The sequence below is a fragment of the Plasmodium gonderi genome (assembly GCF_002157705.1).
Source record: "Plasmodium gonderi DNA, contig: Chr01, whole genome shotgun sequence".
Classification (NCBI taxonomy): domain Eukaryota; phylum Apicomplexa; class Aconoidasida; order Haemosporida; family Plasmodiidae; genus Plasmodium; species Plasmodium gonderi.
Genome location: NW_021628925.1, coordinates 455,587 through 472,669, shown reverse-complemented (window position 1 = coordinate 472,669; position 17,083 = coordinate 455,587). Strand labels below are relative to the sequence as shown.

Below are 17,083 nucleotides of genomic sequence, written 5' to 3'. Positions count from 1 at the left end.
TGTATAAACAAACGCTTTACTCGCGAAGAAGGCGCCACTGCACCCATTCCCTTTCAGTTGTCCCTGTTACAATTTTTTTTTTGAATTTGACTATGAAAAAATGCTTTATTTAGAATTAGTGCAAAAATTAGTGTGCTCTTCAATTTGCAGGGGTCAATGTATTGTTATTACACCCTACACTGCTTCCTCTGCTACGAATACACTGTTGGTGCAGTTACTTTTTCCCCTTTTTGACCCAAATGGAACAACAAAGTTGCACCCGTGGATAGGCAATTTTGTCCCTGCCACTTTTGGTGTTTCTCTACAAATGTATGTTTACTTCACACAAATGTGCCATATGTTTAGTCTCACAAATGGAGGCAAAAATTGGTAGGAAGAATATATTTGCTTTTTTTAATAAAACACTAAAAGCTGTGCTCTTACAAGTTTTCATTTAAAATGCCAATATGAAATGTGTTCCACAAAATGCTTAAAGAAAACTTTAAAAAAATAGAATAAAATAAGGCAAAATATAGCAAGCATAAAAAATAACTAAATGGCAGAATGGAAAAATAGCAAAATGGAAGAATGGAAAAATGGCAAAATGGAAGAATGAAAAAATAGCAAAATGACAAAAGAACAAAATGAGTTGAGGGAAGTGTACGTAAACGAAAATATTTTACGTATACTGTAGCAGCTTCGACGGGTTAAAGAGAGGAGCCATTAGTGTTAACACTTCGTGAGTAATGATATTAGAAAAAAAAAAAAAAAAAAATACGTATGAAGGTGCAAATGTGTGAGGTGTATAAGTAGGGGACATGTATATAATAAAATGCGATGAAAAAAAAAAGAATAAAATATGTTCAGTGAATAATCTCAGCAGTTAAGGCAAGCGCTAGGTAGACATCTACTGCTTTTGAGATAAAAATCTAACTGAAGTTTTCATTTCATTTGAAAATATTTCTTCAACTCCTCCTTTTTGATGATATATTTAATATTTCTCAATTTTATCTTTAAATCTTGCAATCGCTTAATTTCAGTCTCCGTCAAGTTCTTCTTTGACTGCAGTTTGAGAAGTAGCTGAATTTTTTCTTCCAATTTTTTTTTCTCAATTAGGAGTAACTCTTTTTCTTCCTCTTTCTTGGATACATTATTATTTTGTCTAAAATTTCTTAATTCTTCATTGCTTAATAAATAATCCAGTGACAAATTTTTTTTGTCTACATACTTATCATTATATTTGGTAAGTTTGTTCAGAATTGAAATTTCCAAATCATCCATGTTTTCTGCTGCTTTAGAGGATGCGTCAGATGAAGAGCTCGCGTTTTTTTTCATTTGATAATACAAATACAAGTCAGACGTTTTGACAAGGTTAATAAAACAGTTCAAATACTGCTGCAAAAGATTCATGTAATACTTATTATCACTTGCAGCTGTCTCGGTTGCACTACTAAATTGGGAATTTTCATTTTTCGCCTTGCTGGTCAAAATTAAACTTTCAATTAATTCAGCAAACTGTTGTAGTGAACATCCTGATAATTTCTTCATTTCTATATTCTTTCCATTTCCATTTTTGATAAAATTTTTTACAATAGTATTGTCTTCTTTTATATTTAAATCCTTTAAAAAATTAATGGCATCATTTATTAGAAATCCAGAGCTCTTGTCTGTGTCCAATTGAATAAAGTACATGGCTATTTGTTTATTTAAATTTTCATCCAGACATGTTACAAATTTAGAATTCTGTATACTCATTTTTTCTTCATATGTGTATATAAGGTTTACTATATCTTTAACAATGCTTTCTTCTGCTTTCGATAAATTCATATCATTTTGATACACCTTGTAAATTACATAAAAACCAAATCCGATAGTAAAAGTATAAACTATTAATTTCAACTTGGATTTTTTTTTTTTTTTTCCCATATTTTCATTTATCCCATATATATCATCATCATTTGAATTAATCTCATTTGTGTCCTGATTCAATGATTCATTTTTTTCATTTTCGCTAACTGGCTTATGTTGCTTCGTATGGTTCTTTTTCTCTTCTCCTCCCTTGCTGAAATTTTCCTTTGTAGAAGTTGTGCTGAATCCCACTTGATTTGTAATAATACCATATCCAAATGTCTGCCACCTTCCCATCCAAGATGAATAGCTTGTATATCCCATAAATCTCAGATTTATCTTATTGCATTGTTTTTCAAATGCTGCATCCACACACAATGTTCGTGTACTTGATAAACATCTACTTGTGCATAGGGGTCTCTCAGATGGATTCGAAGGGACTAGCTGTTTGCAGCATTTCCCATTGCCATTTCTACTTCTGGAAAACTGGGTGTGTATACTTCTTAAGAGCCACCCGTTCATAATGACTAGTTCGGATATTGGTATCTTATAGTCCTTATGAGTGGGTTCTTATGTGTAGATCTTACGTATAGCTTCTTATGTGTAGATCCTACGTATAACCTCTTATGTGTGTATTTTTACGTGTATGTTAGCTTCTAGTTCTGAGCATTTCCCTCCTAGATAAAAACCACTTTGTCAATTCTTGGAGATGAGTCAGCATGTGCTGTGCGCTTAATATTTTTGCTTCCTTATATTCACAATAATAACCAATAAAGCGTGTTAACAATTTTGCATATTTCGTAAAGAGGACTTCAGGGGAGGGAGGTGGTTTTATGCATGGGAGACACAGACATGACAAAATGGTTTTTTCACTACCGCCTTGAACATGCAAAGTAATAAAGCATGCACCTTTGCATGCATGTAAAGATATCTTAATAATCAAAGATGGTATGTGTATGCTCACGCAGTATTTTTATTCTTTCCATGCATTAAAAAGGAACTGGTGCTAGAAAAAAAAAAAAAAAAAAAATGTAAACTCCCATCCAATCAGTTTAAAATGGACACTTTTTATATTTTCAAGAAATGTGAAAATTTACAAATATTTTAAATAACCTTCCAGTTTTATATAGTTATACACATGTATACTTACTTGTATACAATGTTTTAAACAAAAGGTGGAAGGAGGGATACATACTTCAATATGCACAGATTTTCTCCTTTTGGTGTTTTTTTCCCTAGCCTTTCAATCCAATTTTAGCGTGAATAAAAATAAAAAAAAAAAAAGAAAGAAGAAATACATGGATCATTAAACATTTTGATTGCCTTTTTTTTTTTTTTTTTTTTTTTTTTTTATTTTGACCATTAGTGGGGAAGGAATCGATACAAACAATTAAGTGGAAAAAAAGAAAAATATTCGGAGTGAGTACAATTTAAAACAAGAAAGTTACACAAATAAAGGATTACAAAGTGAGGCAAAAACAAAAAAAAAAAAAAAAAAAAAAAAAAAAAAAAAAAGATATAAAAATGTCGAAATGAAAAAACATATGATGTAATTGTTAAAACGCATGTGTATAAATAAGGACATGTTGAGAATGCATCGTCAAAAAAAGGGAATACTTGGAGAAAGTTGCTTAACATAATGTATTTTTCCTTTTTTTTTTTTTTTTTTTCTTTTTCTTGGCTCTCCTTTTTTTCACTCCAAAAAAAGAAAAATATTCGGAGTGAGTACAATTTAAAACAAGAAAGTTACACAAATAAAGGATTACAAAGTGAGGCAAAAACAAAAAAAAAAAAAAAAAAAAAAAAAAAAAAAAAAAAAAAAAAAAAAAAAAAAAAAAAAAAAAGCCAGAGTAAGAAGCGAGCAGATAAGCACGATACAAAAGCTTAGGCACACATTTTACATAAGTGGAAAATTGGGAGTTCATGAAGAAGGTGGAAATATTCTTAAAGTGTTTTTTCAAAATTTTGTCAATTTTAACACGTTCTTGCAAATCCGTAAAAATGAACTTTTAACATATTTTCCACTTTTTTTTTTTTTTTTTTAAATCCATGTGAAAAATTAATTAATTTTATTTTTATTCATTTTTTTTTGTACTTTTTTGCGAGCAATCCTCTTTTACGTTATATATAATAGCTCAGGTGAAATTTTTCAATTACTGTATAAAAGATTAGAAGAAACTTTTCGACGATCAAGAGAAATAACCCTCATCCATACTCACTTGTTTGTGCTATCCCATGCAGATATATTCACATGAACACTTACGTCTGTATGCACCAGCTCAGTTATTCCTTCCCACACATTTCGACAATCCACTGTATACACCAATCGCTCAAAAGTGTGTAGAATTGACGTGTATTTGCATATGAGACTAATGTCCACAAAGAAAATGAAGAGAGTGGAGTAAAAGGGAATAAAAAAATTTCATAAGGAAAAAGCACACAAATGAGTAATGAGTCTATTAGGAGAAATGTATCAAATAAGAGTGGATAGTGAAGGGAAAAATAACAAGGTGTTGATATAACATCACACCTAAGTAAATCTTCTTAAAAAAGGGGGAATAATTTTACATCAAAAAAAAAAAAAAAAAAAAAAAAAAAAAATTCCAATCTCGATTTTTCCAAAACCATGGAAGATGCTAACGACATTATAAAAGAAATAATTTACAGATCAGCTGATGAATGCAATAACAACAATGAAGAATTAAATTTCCCATGTATTTTGAAATATTTCTACAATGTTACAAATAAGTATAACATTACGAAACAGTGTTCAGAAGAAATTTTTAACAAGTTAGTAATTATTTGTAAAAATATAATTGAAGACAAAGTCACTTATCAGTATCCCAAAAAAAATATTAATGGAGGAGGAGGAAACCAGGAGGAGAAAAACATTACAAGTATCGTCAGCATGAAAAATGCTTTTACCAATTCTGATAGTATGTACCATTACAAAGATTATCCTTTTTTCTCACCTGGAGGTGAAATGGAAGAGGGAATAGATCTCAGCATTGCGTGTCATGAAAATAAAACAACTAAAGGAGTTCATGTGTGTCAACTGAAGCATCCATGTGGACACTACACATATGATGATGATGATGTTGGAATCCCATATGCTCATCACATATCTTATCACTCTATGAACTCGTGCAAGATGGGAGGAGTACATGGACGGAATGATAAAAAAATGACAAATCTCGTAAAAAAAGGAATCATAAACCAGGATGAAGATATTATATACAATTTTATCCCTGCGAACAAAATAAATATAATGACGATGTCGCAAAAAATGGGAGAAACAAAGAATAAGATCAAGAGCCTCTTAAATGTGAATCAAATGGAATGTAACAGTCTAGTGATAGATGAAAAATCTTTCATGCATAAAAATAACAGGAATTTATTGAAAATATATCTAAATGGAGATTTAATATGTAATGTTTATCGTAAACTTTGTAAACAAAGGAGATGGAAGAATCCCAATGCAAATAATATCACGAATGTGAAGAATAAAATGAAATTGTATAACGAAAGTAATGTCTTTTACACATTTTACACGTTAAAAACATTTTTCAATTTGTGGCTTTTCTACTTGAAGAAAAAAAGAGAATTGCGAAAGAACGCTGAGAAGTATAATAAAATATTTAACACAAAACTGTTGACAAAATACTACGATGAGTGGCTCTATCGATACGAGAAAAAAATGTACATGAATAGTGTTTCTACTAAATTGTTTCATAAGAGGAAGAAGAACCTTTTAAGAAAACATTTCAACATGTGGATATGTAAATATAAAAAAAAAAAAAAAAAAAATTTCATTTACTCTGTGCATATACTTAGTGAATGGAGAACTTACACACAAAGGGTAAAAATGTTACAAAGGGCAAAAAACATAGTAGAGAAAAAAAAAAAAAAAAAATTTTTTGCCATTTGGAGACAAAAATATCAAATAAAATTATTGAAAAAAGAAAAAAACAAACAAATTGAAAATGTTTATAATAAAAATTTGTTAATAAAATGTTACGTCCATTTTGTTCTATATTATAAGAAGAGAAAGAAGGAGAGAAATTCCTATACCCTAATTAGCAACTACACTAATTTTATATTGTATCAAAAATATTTTAACATGTTCTTGAATCGGTACCAGGAAGAAGTACACTTCAAGCAATACTATAATCAGTACATACAGAAAATAAAAATACTTCACCTGAAGAAGTATTTTACAATTTTAAAAAGACACATCAGAAAGATGAAGAATCTGAGGAGAACATATAATTTAAAAGCAGAACAGAATGCAACCAGTCTTTTAAATGAATATTTCATCACATGGATGAATACACATATTGAAAGTAAAAAAATTACATTTATGTTGACAAAACATGATGAAAAAAGGTCATATTATTTATTAAAAAAATTCTTCACAATTTTAAAAAGACACAAGAATAAATCCTTCAATTTGAAGAAGAAATTTTTATTTCTTTACGAAAAGAAAAACAGAAATGAAATGGCCAAAATATTTGATCAGTGGAAAAACTACTATTCAATCAATGCAACACACTACATATTGTTGTACAACAAATATAAATATAAACTGTTGATACGACATTTTCAGTTCTTGCACAAGTATAAAAATCATAGGAAAAAGCGAAAGCTTGTCAACAATCAGATACAAAAGTATTTTATTGATAAGGTCAAGAAAAACACTTTTACAAAATGGAAATATTATATATATCAGTACAAAAAGGATCTCCTTCACTATTACCATTTCAACGATGAAGGGAATTTCTTTTCTTTATTTATGTTCAAACTTTTGCTCAAGTATCAATTCCTTTCAACAAAAACAAATGGAAAAACACTCCTTGATATTGTGAACTTTTCAAACATAAATATAAACATGAAAACCTTCATCTATATACATAAGAAGTACTTTCTAGGGAAAAACCTACTTCCGAATGTCAGCATTTTTTATGAAAATGTCATGTTCATCTACAGATCTTTGAATATTATCTTCTCCCTCATCCCTATACCCTTCGTCGTCAATTTGCGTAAGTTACGCTATAATCTACCATATCTCTCCTTCTCACTCAAAATGGTACGTGTCAGAGTCAAGTTGCGTGAGAGAAGACAGGAGAAGAAAATCCTGTCCCTTCTCCCCTCACATATACACACACACTGACACATTCCACACACACGCTCCACCAACTTCAGGCAATTTACAAGTGTGTATTCAGCACCTGGAAGGAGGAATGCAAAAAAATGAAAGTGCTTAAAGCTGAGTCCAAAAGGATATTACAAAAAATTTACCTTTCACACCTACGAGAATTAACGAGGAAGAAGAAAATGCTGGAGGAAACAAAGAAACGTTACAACCAAGATAGAAGAATGAAAATAAAAAGTAAAATTTTTTCTACTTGGTTTTCTTTACGAATGAAATATTTCATGTTTAGAAAAAAATTTCAAATATATGGTTGTAAAAATCGGGAAAAAAAAATGAGAAAAATTTTACAAAGTTGGTTATATATAAGTCGATTAAAAAGCGAAAAAAAGAAAAAAATATTGCAATTTTTTAAATCATTGTTAATGAAAAAGAAAAAATTATATTTTTACATTCTTCTCAAATATGTAAACAAAAAGAGGAAAAAAAAAATTAAAGAAAAAATAGCAAAGTTATATTGTATAAAAAAGTATAAGAAGAGAGCCTTCAAAGCATTGTTCATTTATTCCAAGAATATTCTTTATTTAAACACACTAAACAAAATTTCCGAGTCTTATTTAAAAAGAATGTGCATACAAAAATGGAAAAATTTAATGAGACAGTTTTTGGACAGACGTCAAGGAGTACAAAATCTGCTTAACCACTTCAACTCGAAAGTGATGAAGCGCTTTTTAATCTCTTTCTTTGTCTACGTTCGTCTCAGACAAATCAAAAGGAGAAAGGTAAAATTACCTTTTTTTGTGTGTTCCAAGTGGAGGGCCAGTCCGTGAGGCAGTTGGTGGAGACTTAACTTATGGAGACTTAACTTATGGAGACTTAACTTATGGAAGCTTAACTTATGGAAGCTTAACTGATGGAAACGCAACTCATGAATACACGTCACTCCCAATTTACAGATCGCCCACTTGAAGCACGTCCAAGCAAAGATTCTGGCCCAAAAATACATGAACGCATGGAGCACCTACATAAGAATTCGAAAGAGCAAAACGGATTTTCTTAAAAGCATGACAAGTCTTTTCAGCAGGTTTGTTATATGTACATACATACATATATAAGGAGACATATTCCATTCGAGAGTTTTTATCTATAACACATACATGTGCTTCTCATCCTCTTGACCCTTTGAGTTATCACACTTTGTTGACAATCTTACACATCTCATCGATTTCCCCTCCAAATGGGACTATTACATGCCCACACACAGGAAGAAGAAAATAAAAATTTTGAGTAAATGGTATACAGTATTCATAATGAACATTCGGTTCAAGGAAACAGAAAAAATCATTTCTACAAAAATGTGTATTCTCTATTTTTCTAAACTTTTCTTGTATAAGGAGAAGATGAAAAGGGTAAATAGGAAAAATCCACTATTCCGTGTGTATATAATATTTGTCTTCTCGAAATTAAAAATGCATACATAGAAAATAAAAAAAAAAAAAAAAAAAAAAAAAAAAACGAATCGTATGGAAACGGTACAAAATATATTGAGAAGTAAACCTTTTTTTTTTTTTTTTTTTTTTTTTTTTTTTGCCCCACGTTCCCTCCCTCCTAGATCGAACTTTTTCTAAAAAATAGAATGAACGTGATAAACTGTCTGAGGATATTGAAAGAATGGAAGAAATTCTGCACACTTGAGAAAAAAGAAAAAGAAATAAATAATAAAAGATTTTTATCAATAAAAAAGAAATATTTTAAAATGTGGAAGAACAAGTACGAAAAAGTAAGAAAGAGAAAAAATGAGCAAGCTAAAATACAATACTTTAGGCAAATAAAAAATATGAACATATTAAGAAATATTAACAATGAATGGAAGAATAAATGTGTGGAATCTAAAAATATAAAACTACTTATTCATGCAATGAATAAGTACTTTGTGAAAAAATGGAAGTGTAAAACATTTATTGCAATATACAAAAACAGTAACCATTATTGCAATATACAAATGACACTTAATAATTTTTTAGTAGAGAAAAGATGTAAATTAAAAAGAAAAATATTCTACATATTCAAACGTAATAAAACTAATCGAGTCAAAAATAAAAAGGCCACACTCTTTTTTTTTTCAAACATGAAAACAAAAGCTTTCTCCGCTTTACAATTCTATCGAGAAAGACAAATTAAATACAGAACTAGTTCCAAGTTAGTTATAATTAACAGAAAAAAAAAGTATTTCTATGCCATATTCCATTTCTTCAACTTCATCAAAAGAGCGAAATTGAGTTTCTATGAAATTCGTATAAATGGAGAAAATAACATGAAACGTCGTTTCTTCACACTTTGGTAAGCAAGGCGCACCCAAAATGAAAATTATGAAAAAATAATGGGAAAGCACACCCACATGCATTTACATATACGTATGCACATATATATATATATATATATATATGTGTGTGAAAACCACCCAGCGAAGCTACTTTCCAGTACACATGTAATGTGCGTGATTTTATATGACCAACAAGTTTTGATTAATTATTTACGTCCCCTTCCCTCTATTCACAGGAGCTCCTTCCTAATGAAGAAAAAAAGGGAAAGAAAGACATTCCTTATGATACAAAGACATAGAGAAAATAAAATTAAAGGAAAAATATTTTTTCACATTAAGAGGAATTTAAATAAAAAGAAGTATTTAATCCTTCTGTTTGACAGGATCGATAAGTTGATCAAAGTGAAGATGTCCCATTTAGGAGTTTACAAAATTAGGATGAACAGTAGATGCGCTATCATACGCGAGGTTTGACACGAGATGAGGTGCATTCGCTTCATGCATCCGCTTAACACATGCGCTTCATGCATCCACTTCATGTACCCGCTTCATGCATCCACTTCATGTACCCGCTTCATGCATCCACTTCATGTACCCGCTTCATGCATCCACTTCATGTACCCGCTTCATGCATCCACTTCATGTACCCGCTTCATGCACCCACTTCATGTACCCGCTTCATGCACCCACTTCATGCACCAACTTAACACATTACAGAAAATCCTGGCCAGACTGGAAAAGGGCAGAGAAGAGAAAACGGTGAGAAAGGCATTTAAAGCGTTGAAATGTAGACTAAAGAAAAGTAAAAAAAGGAAAGTGGAAAAGGAAGTAATTAGGTGTTTTCACTCCAATCTAATGAAGAAAAAATACTTCCGTTTTCTTTTGACTCATTTCAATGAGTGTGCCATGAGAAGGAAGGAAAATGAACAAAAATTGAATGAGAATTATATTGCACATTTTCGAAGAACACATTTTCTTTTATGGCATAAGCATGTGAAAAGAAAAAAAAGGCATAAACAGATTTACAATTTAGTAATATTAAAAAAGAAAGCTCGTGTATTTCTCGTGCTTTTATATACTAGGGCTCAAAATTGCTACCGTAAAATTATGATAGTGAAAATGATTTATTCTTTGATTTATCCAGATGACTATAGAATTCCCTCATTTTATGATATAATTTATTGGGAAGGACGACCCTTTGGAGATCAACAGGAAAGAGAACATTACAATGATTACAATTGCACATATGAAGAATCTCTTTTCTCCTTTAATCAAAACCACAACGAAGGGATGGAAGACATGTGCTCCTTCTCCCGGCACCATAATTGCAAAAGTGGAAATATCATATTTGATCATGATAAGGAAACACATATACACTATAGCATGACAGAAATATATGAAAAAATGCATACACTGATTACACTAAATAGAATACATATTCAAATGTCATTTAAGAATAAAAAGAATCGATGGATGAGGGAAAAATATTTCAAAGGAAAAAACATCCATTTTAACAAGTATATAAAAATATGCTATGATTTAAAAAATTGCAGCATGAACAGATTAATTCTAATGTATCTCTTAATGTACGATTCTTACGATATGCATACATTTTTTATACATTTTAAAAAAAAGTTTAAGTTTTTATACAACTTTTTTTTCAATTTCTTGTCAATTAAAACGAAGAAACTGCTGATGAAAGTTTTTAAGAAAAATCAGAGCTTCTATTTTACAAAATTAATTAATATGAAGGATGAAGATGTTATTAGTAACTTAAAGATCCTCCTACTGATTTATTATCTTATAGGGACTTCTTACCTTGCAATGGAAGAGAAAAATGGAAAAAATTCTTATGGGAAGAAGAGTTCCCTTCAACACAGTTCCTATGGAAATAATGTGCTTACGATATGTTCTATGATAAGTGCATTCAACTCAAAATCAAAAGTAAGTGGAAGTTATTCTCTCAAGAAGTATGGAAAAATCAGTACAAATGTTAACAATAAACGGAGTCATCTATTCACAAACGAGGACGAATTGACCGAATCAAGAGAAACTAAAGAAGAGGCAACAAGTAGAGAAACAGGGAGAGGCTCGAAATTTTCTATCACCAGCAGTAGTGAATTGGATATACCTTTGTCTTCATCTCAGAAATCGTTATGTGAATTTTTATCTCAGTTTGAAAATAGCTCTTCTAGCAGTGTGACATGTACATCATCCATAAGACACATAGGTATGAAAAATAGCACAATCGAAAGAACCCTTTCTAATCGACAGATGGAAATGCAAATGGGATCAATAAGTAAAGCAAGCATTAGAATGGTGAAAAAGAACAGGACGAACACGATAGGTATGGCAACGGTGACACGCAGGATGAGCTTGAAAAAGATAAGAAGTGATGATTTGGAAAAAAATATAATGGAATTTTTTAAGAAATTAAAAAGTGGCATATCGAACAGATTTCGAGGGGGAACCCTTAATATACATTTCTCCTTCATGTGCTGCATAAGCAGAAACAAATTAATTCAAGTGCATTTATTTTTTAAAAAGTTAAAGAGGAGTACTATATGGTGGAAGAGGTACAGCATGGTGAAGAAGATAAATAAAAAAGAAGACAAGGAAAAAGTAGACATTCTGGAGGGCAAGAAAAAAGGAGAACTTTTGGAAAAGTACTTTGGGATATGGATATTATCATTCAACACGAAAGTGAAAGAAATAAAAAATAAGAGAAAACAAATTTTAAAGAAACATATTCATTTATTATTTTCATACTGGTATAAACTTATCAAAGTGGAAAATTATGATAAGGAAAAATTTTATCGTCTGAAAGAACAGACAGAGTTCAGGATCAAAAGAAATTATTTAAAAAACTTTTCCTCAATATATGCTTATAAGAAAAAAGAAAAAAAAAGTTTTTCCATTATAATGAAACACAGTAATGAAAAAAGGAAGAGAACGTTTTTTTATGTATGGCTATTGCTTTATCAGTATGCAAAAAAGGGATATATTGTAAAAGAATTTGTACAAAAAAGACTTTTAAAATTCCACTTTGAAAATTGGGTGGGCTTGTACGCAAAGAAGCAGATTTATATATTTTTCATTCAAATAATAAATGAGAATTTTTTAAAAAAGGTGTTCATTCATACGATTCAAAAAATTAAATATTTTAACTTTATTAAAAGGAGAATTTGCATTACACAAAAAAAATATTTTTTGATTCACTACAACCTTGTTAAGAGGAATAAAATTATCAAGAAATTGCAGTTGCATATATATTGTTCCTTTCGATTCAACCAAATGAAAAATTTATTCTTCTATTGGAATGGGAAATATAAAAAGAGAAAAAAGTGTACACAAAATTATAACAGTATTTTAGAAAGGAGAAAATGCTTGCTTTTCCATAGATGGGTAAAATACTTCATCCAAAATGTCAAAATGTATGAAGAAAAAAAGAAAAAATTGGATTCCTTTTTTTTAAAAAGGTTCTTTCAAAAATGGATTCAATATCATCATTATAAAAAGACAAAAAAAATAAGAAAAAAAATTTTATTACAATTTTATTTTCAACACTTAAGGAGGAAATGCAGAATGAGCGTCGCTCTAAAGGAGCATATTCGAAACGCACAAACCGTTTTGAAGCAAAAAATATTTGCCATCTTAAAAGGATATAAGAATTACAGAACCAATAATAAACGTATTCAGTTGTATTGCATGGAGTATAGGAATAAGCTCCTTTTAGAAAAATGCTTTACCAAATGGATAACACATTATGCAAAATGTAGGAAGGTGAAAAAATTTTCCAATCACTTAACGGTTGTGAGGCATAAACAGATAATTCATGTAACCTTGAACGGCTGGCTACTGCAAGCTAAGAGACGAAAAAAATTGAAAACAATATATAACATAATTAAAGTAAAAAAAAATAAACAGGTACAGAAAATATTCCATAAATGGAAATGTCTATACCATTTTGCTACCCGTAGAAGAAACGAAATTGTAAAAAATCATTTTTACACATGGGTTTACAATTTCAAGTTTTGCATATTCATAACAAGGTTAAATAGATATATATTTAACATATACACAAAGCATATTTTCTCATTTTATTACATTTTGAAAAAAAAAAATGAAAAATATATGAACCTTGCTAAGGGACATTTCCCATTTGTAAGGAAACAAATAAGAGAGTTACTTCAACATAGAACAATTATCATGTCTAATGGATTTACAGCATTGAAGAAATATAAAGATATGTGCAAAATTTTGAAAATTAATTTGGTCACTTACGAACAAAGGATGATTCTCAAGTTAAAGAAACGTCATTTTTTTCTTCTTCTAAATTATAAAAATAAAAATAAAAATAAAATTAATCTACAAAATTTATTTCTCAAATATACCATAGAGAGAAAATTTCACTTATGCAAAAAATTCTTTTTCATCCTTACGAACTTATATTTTTACAATAATCATTTGCGATTGTGTGAAAGGACTATTCAATGTCGAAGGGAGAGAAGAATACTTCGAAGCTCTTTAAATCAATGGGCAAGTTACAAAAATTATTGTAAAGAAAATGAGTACCTTGAAAATTTATGCAATGACTTCTTAACATACAGGAGAAAATCAGAATTTTTAATTTCCTTGAAACAGTTTTATGTAGAAAATAAATGGAAAAACTACTGCGAATATAATTCATTAATTTTTTATAAAAATATGCAGCAAAAAATGCTCCTTCAATTGATATCATATTGGTATAGTAAGTCCCTACGCTTCCGAGAAATGGTTAAGAAAAGGGATGAATTAAGAGAGAAATTCAATCGTAATATTGTGAAAAAATATTTCTTTGTTCTCATATTTTCCATAAATAAAATAAAAATAGAAAAAAAAAATTATGACATTGTTCGATTCAAAAAGGAAAAAATAATTAAACAAAATATCTTCAACTTCATGCATCACATCACCAACCAGTACAACCAAAATTTACAACATATACTTAAAATATTTCAAGAAAAAAGAAACTTACTCTTGGTTAAAAAATTTGCTTCACCATTCTTACGATTCCTCCTCAAAAAAATAAATTTACGAAAAACACTGTCTACACGACAACAGAGAAACGACACAACTGTTCTTAAGAAGTATTTTTATTCCTTCATTTTTAAGTATGTAACGAATGTTAATCACTATAAATATTACTACTATAACAAGTATTTGTCCCTTTGGAAATATTATGTAGTCATGAGCAACAAAGCTAGTCAAGAGTTCCCTCAGCAGGACGAGGAAGAGGGAGATTCCACATATATGGATGGGGAAAAACACTTGCAAGAAAAGCTGTCAGGAAGTGAGAACAGAAGTTCCTCTACTGATGAAAGCAGCTTGATGGGGAAGAAGTCCTTCGAAGAGAAATCCTACGGAGAGAAATCCTATGGAGAAAAATCCTATGGAGAGAAGTTAGGGAAGAAAAAACCGAACCACAGTCCGCTAGAGGATAGTCTATCAGAAAACTCATCCGAATATACACGGATATCCAGACGTGGTTTGCACAGGAATGATTTAAAGTGGGGAAAGGGAGAGGAAGACGAACATGCCATCATGGATTTCATTAACAGTTCTATCGACTCCTCAGAAACGAAGGAAGATAGCGATATTTCGTACTTTGCCCCCTTTGGAGAAATAAAATTATGAACAAGGAATTGTTGCAACAGATGTATTACTTCCTATCTTCCTTCAGTATTGGGAAAATTTCCTATGGATCTAAATGGGCAACCATGTTCAGAACAGAAAATTTCCCCTAAAAAAACGTTTGAAGCATTTCAATACCACTTTTTTTTTTTTTTTTTTTTTTTTTTTTTAAGATGCCCTCTCAGACAAGCAGCTCCCAAGGGGAACCCTTTCCCGGCACTCCAGTGAGTGCAAAAATGTGTACATAAAAATACGTACATATACACACATACCTACGCATATGCTCCCTTTTCTCTTTTGTTCAAGTACCGGTTCACCCCCACCCACAGCATTAACCCTCATGTGCACATTTCATTACATGCACATTGAACATCTTTAAACGTAACATCCCATGAGGTGTCAGCATATATACCCATCTCTACTTCATTTTAAAATCATGACATTTTCATGTCTACATGTTAAAACCTTATGCACAAATCCAAATGAGAGGAAAAGTTACCTCCCCCTCACACATACCCTCACCTTTGTATGTCCAATCATCCATGTTACCACAGTCATGTACACACACAAGTGTGTGCATGTGCGTGGCTATTGTATCTTCATGCACGTTATGACTGTTTCGTATTTCAGCGAATGTAAATCTCTTACTTATTTCAGTTCTGTTTTGTCTCATTCTGATTATTTACCCTTCCAATTTTTTTTTTTTTTTTGTCCTTTTTTGATTTTTTTTGTCCCTATCTAATTTTTTGTCCTTTTTTGTCCTTTTTTCTAGCTTTTTATACTTTTTTCTTTTTTTTTTAATTTTTGGCCTCAACAAAAATTAGCTTAACCCTCTAGGGGCATAGAAGGAGAGAGGAACCTTTTTCTGAGGTAAACTCCCCAATTTAAAGGATCCGTTTGACTGTTCACCGCTTGTGTGCGGCATTTTTAATTGTCAACCCATTTAAAAGCACAAAGGTTATCAAAAAAAAAGAAAAAAAAAAAAAAAAAAAAAAAACGCTTAGCATGTAACCAATAAGAACATGTATATTTAATCATATGACAAACCCTAAAATTACACTACGCAAAAGATTGATTTAACAAGCATACATTAGAAAGTGATACAATGTTTGAAAAAAATATATATCAGGAGAAAAAATATCTGTATGTCGAAAATTCCCTTAGGCATTTTTGATAATAATGTGTGTAAACATGTATTTACAAAATAAAGGGGCGTGAGGTGAAAAAAAAAAAAAAAAATAAATAAAAATAAAAATCAGCTGATATTCTCAATATCAACAAATTTACCATGCTAATTCGCTATCTCTAATATGTACATATTTTCTCAAAAAAAAAAATAAAAATAAAAATAAAAAATAAATGTGAATATGAGGGGGGAAAGTTAATTTGTTGCCTTGTTTATTTTCTTACGTGTGGTATATATAAAGGGATCAGGTCCACAATTAGACGCACTTTTTTTCCACTCGTTTTTTTCCTATTTTCCACTCGCTTTTTTCCTATTTTCCATTCGCTTTTTTCCTATTTTCCACTCGCTTTTTTCCTATTTTCCACTCGTTTTTTTCCTATTTTCCACTCGTTTTTTTCCTATTTTCCACTCGCTTTTTTCCTTTTTTTTCTAAGTGTTAACTCATCAATGTTCTTCAATCTGCGTACACGGAATAGATATTGCTCTACTTGTGTATGTCTTTATCCCCCTAGATTTGTTTAGAGTCCTATGGTTTAGTAACTACTCAAGGGGAGAGGAAACCTTGATACATGTAGGTACCTGTACATGTGTGCACACTCTCAAAAAAAAAAAAAAAAAAAAAAAAAATATATATATATATATATATATATATATATATATATATATATATGCACGTATGTATAGTTAGGTATGCGCGAAAAAAAAAAAAAAATAATAAAAAAAAATAACATTAAATGTAAAACGCAAAACGGGAAAGGGGGAACTTCTTAACCGTGTAGTTTGTAACTGTAGAACAAATGCTAAACAAGTTAAACGTTTTTATTTTATTTTTTTTATTTTATTCATCTATTTATTTTTTTATTATTTTTTTTTTTTTTTTTTTCCCTTCGCCCTTCTTTAATTTGTGTAAATGAAATAAAAATTC

At 30.2% G+C, this 17,083-nt stretch overlaps 2 protein-coding genes across 2 annotated transcripts; one reads left to right on the top strand and one right to left on the bottom strand.

Annotated features, from left to right (window-relative positions):
* Window positions 1-921: 921 nt before the first annotated feature.
* Window positions 922-2,349, bottom strand: PGO_010860 (hypothetical protein, conserved; the record flags this gene model as incomplete). Its single annotated transcript, XM_028685726.1, has 1 exon — window positions 922-2,349. The coding sequence occupies one exon, from the start codon at window positions 2,347-2,349 to the stop codon at window positions 922-924; it is 1,428 nt and encodes a 475-aa protein (XP_028541527.1).
* Window positions 2,350-4,453: 2,104 nt separating this feature from the next.
* Window positions 4,454-14,975, top strand: PGO_010850 (hypothetical protein, conserved; the record flags this gene model as incomplete). The annotated part of the gene is made up of 7 exons (XM_028685725.1): window positions 4,454-6,913; window positions 7,030-7,758; window positions 7,933-8,060; window positions 8,241-8,385; window positions 8,589-9,316; window positions 9,536-9,767; window positions 10,017-14,975. The coding sequence occupies 7 exons, from the start codon at window positions 4,454-4,456 to the stop codon at window positions 14,973-14,975; spliced, it is 9,381 nt and encodes a 3,126-aa protein (XP_028541526.1).
* Between the last annotated feature and the right edge of the window lie 2,108 nt (window positions 14,976-17,083).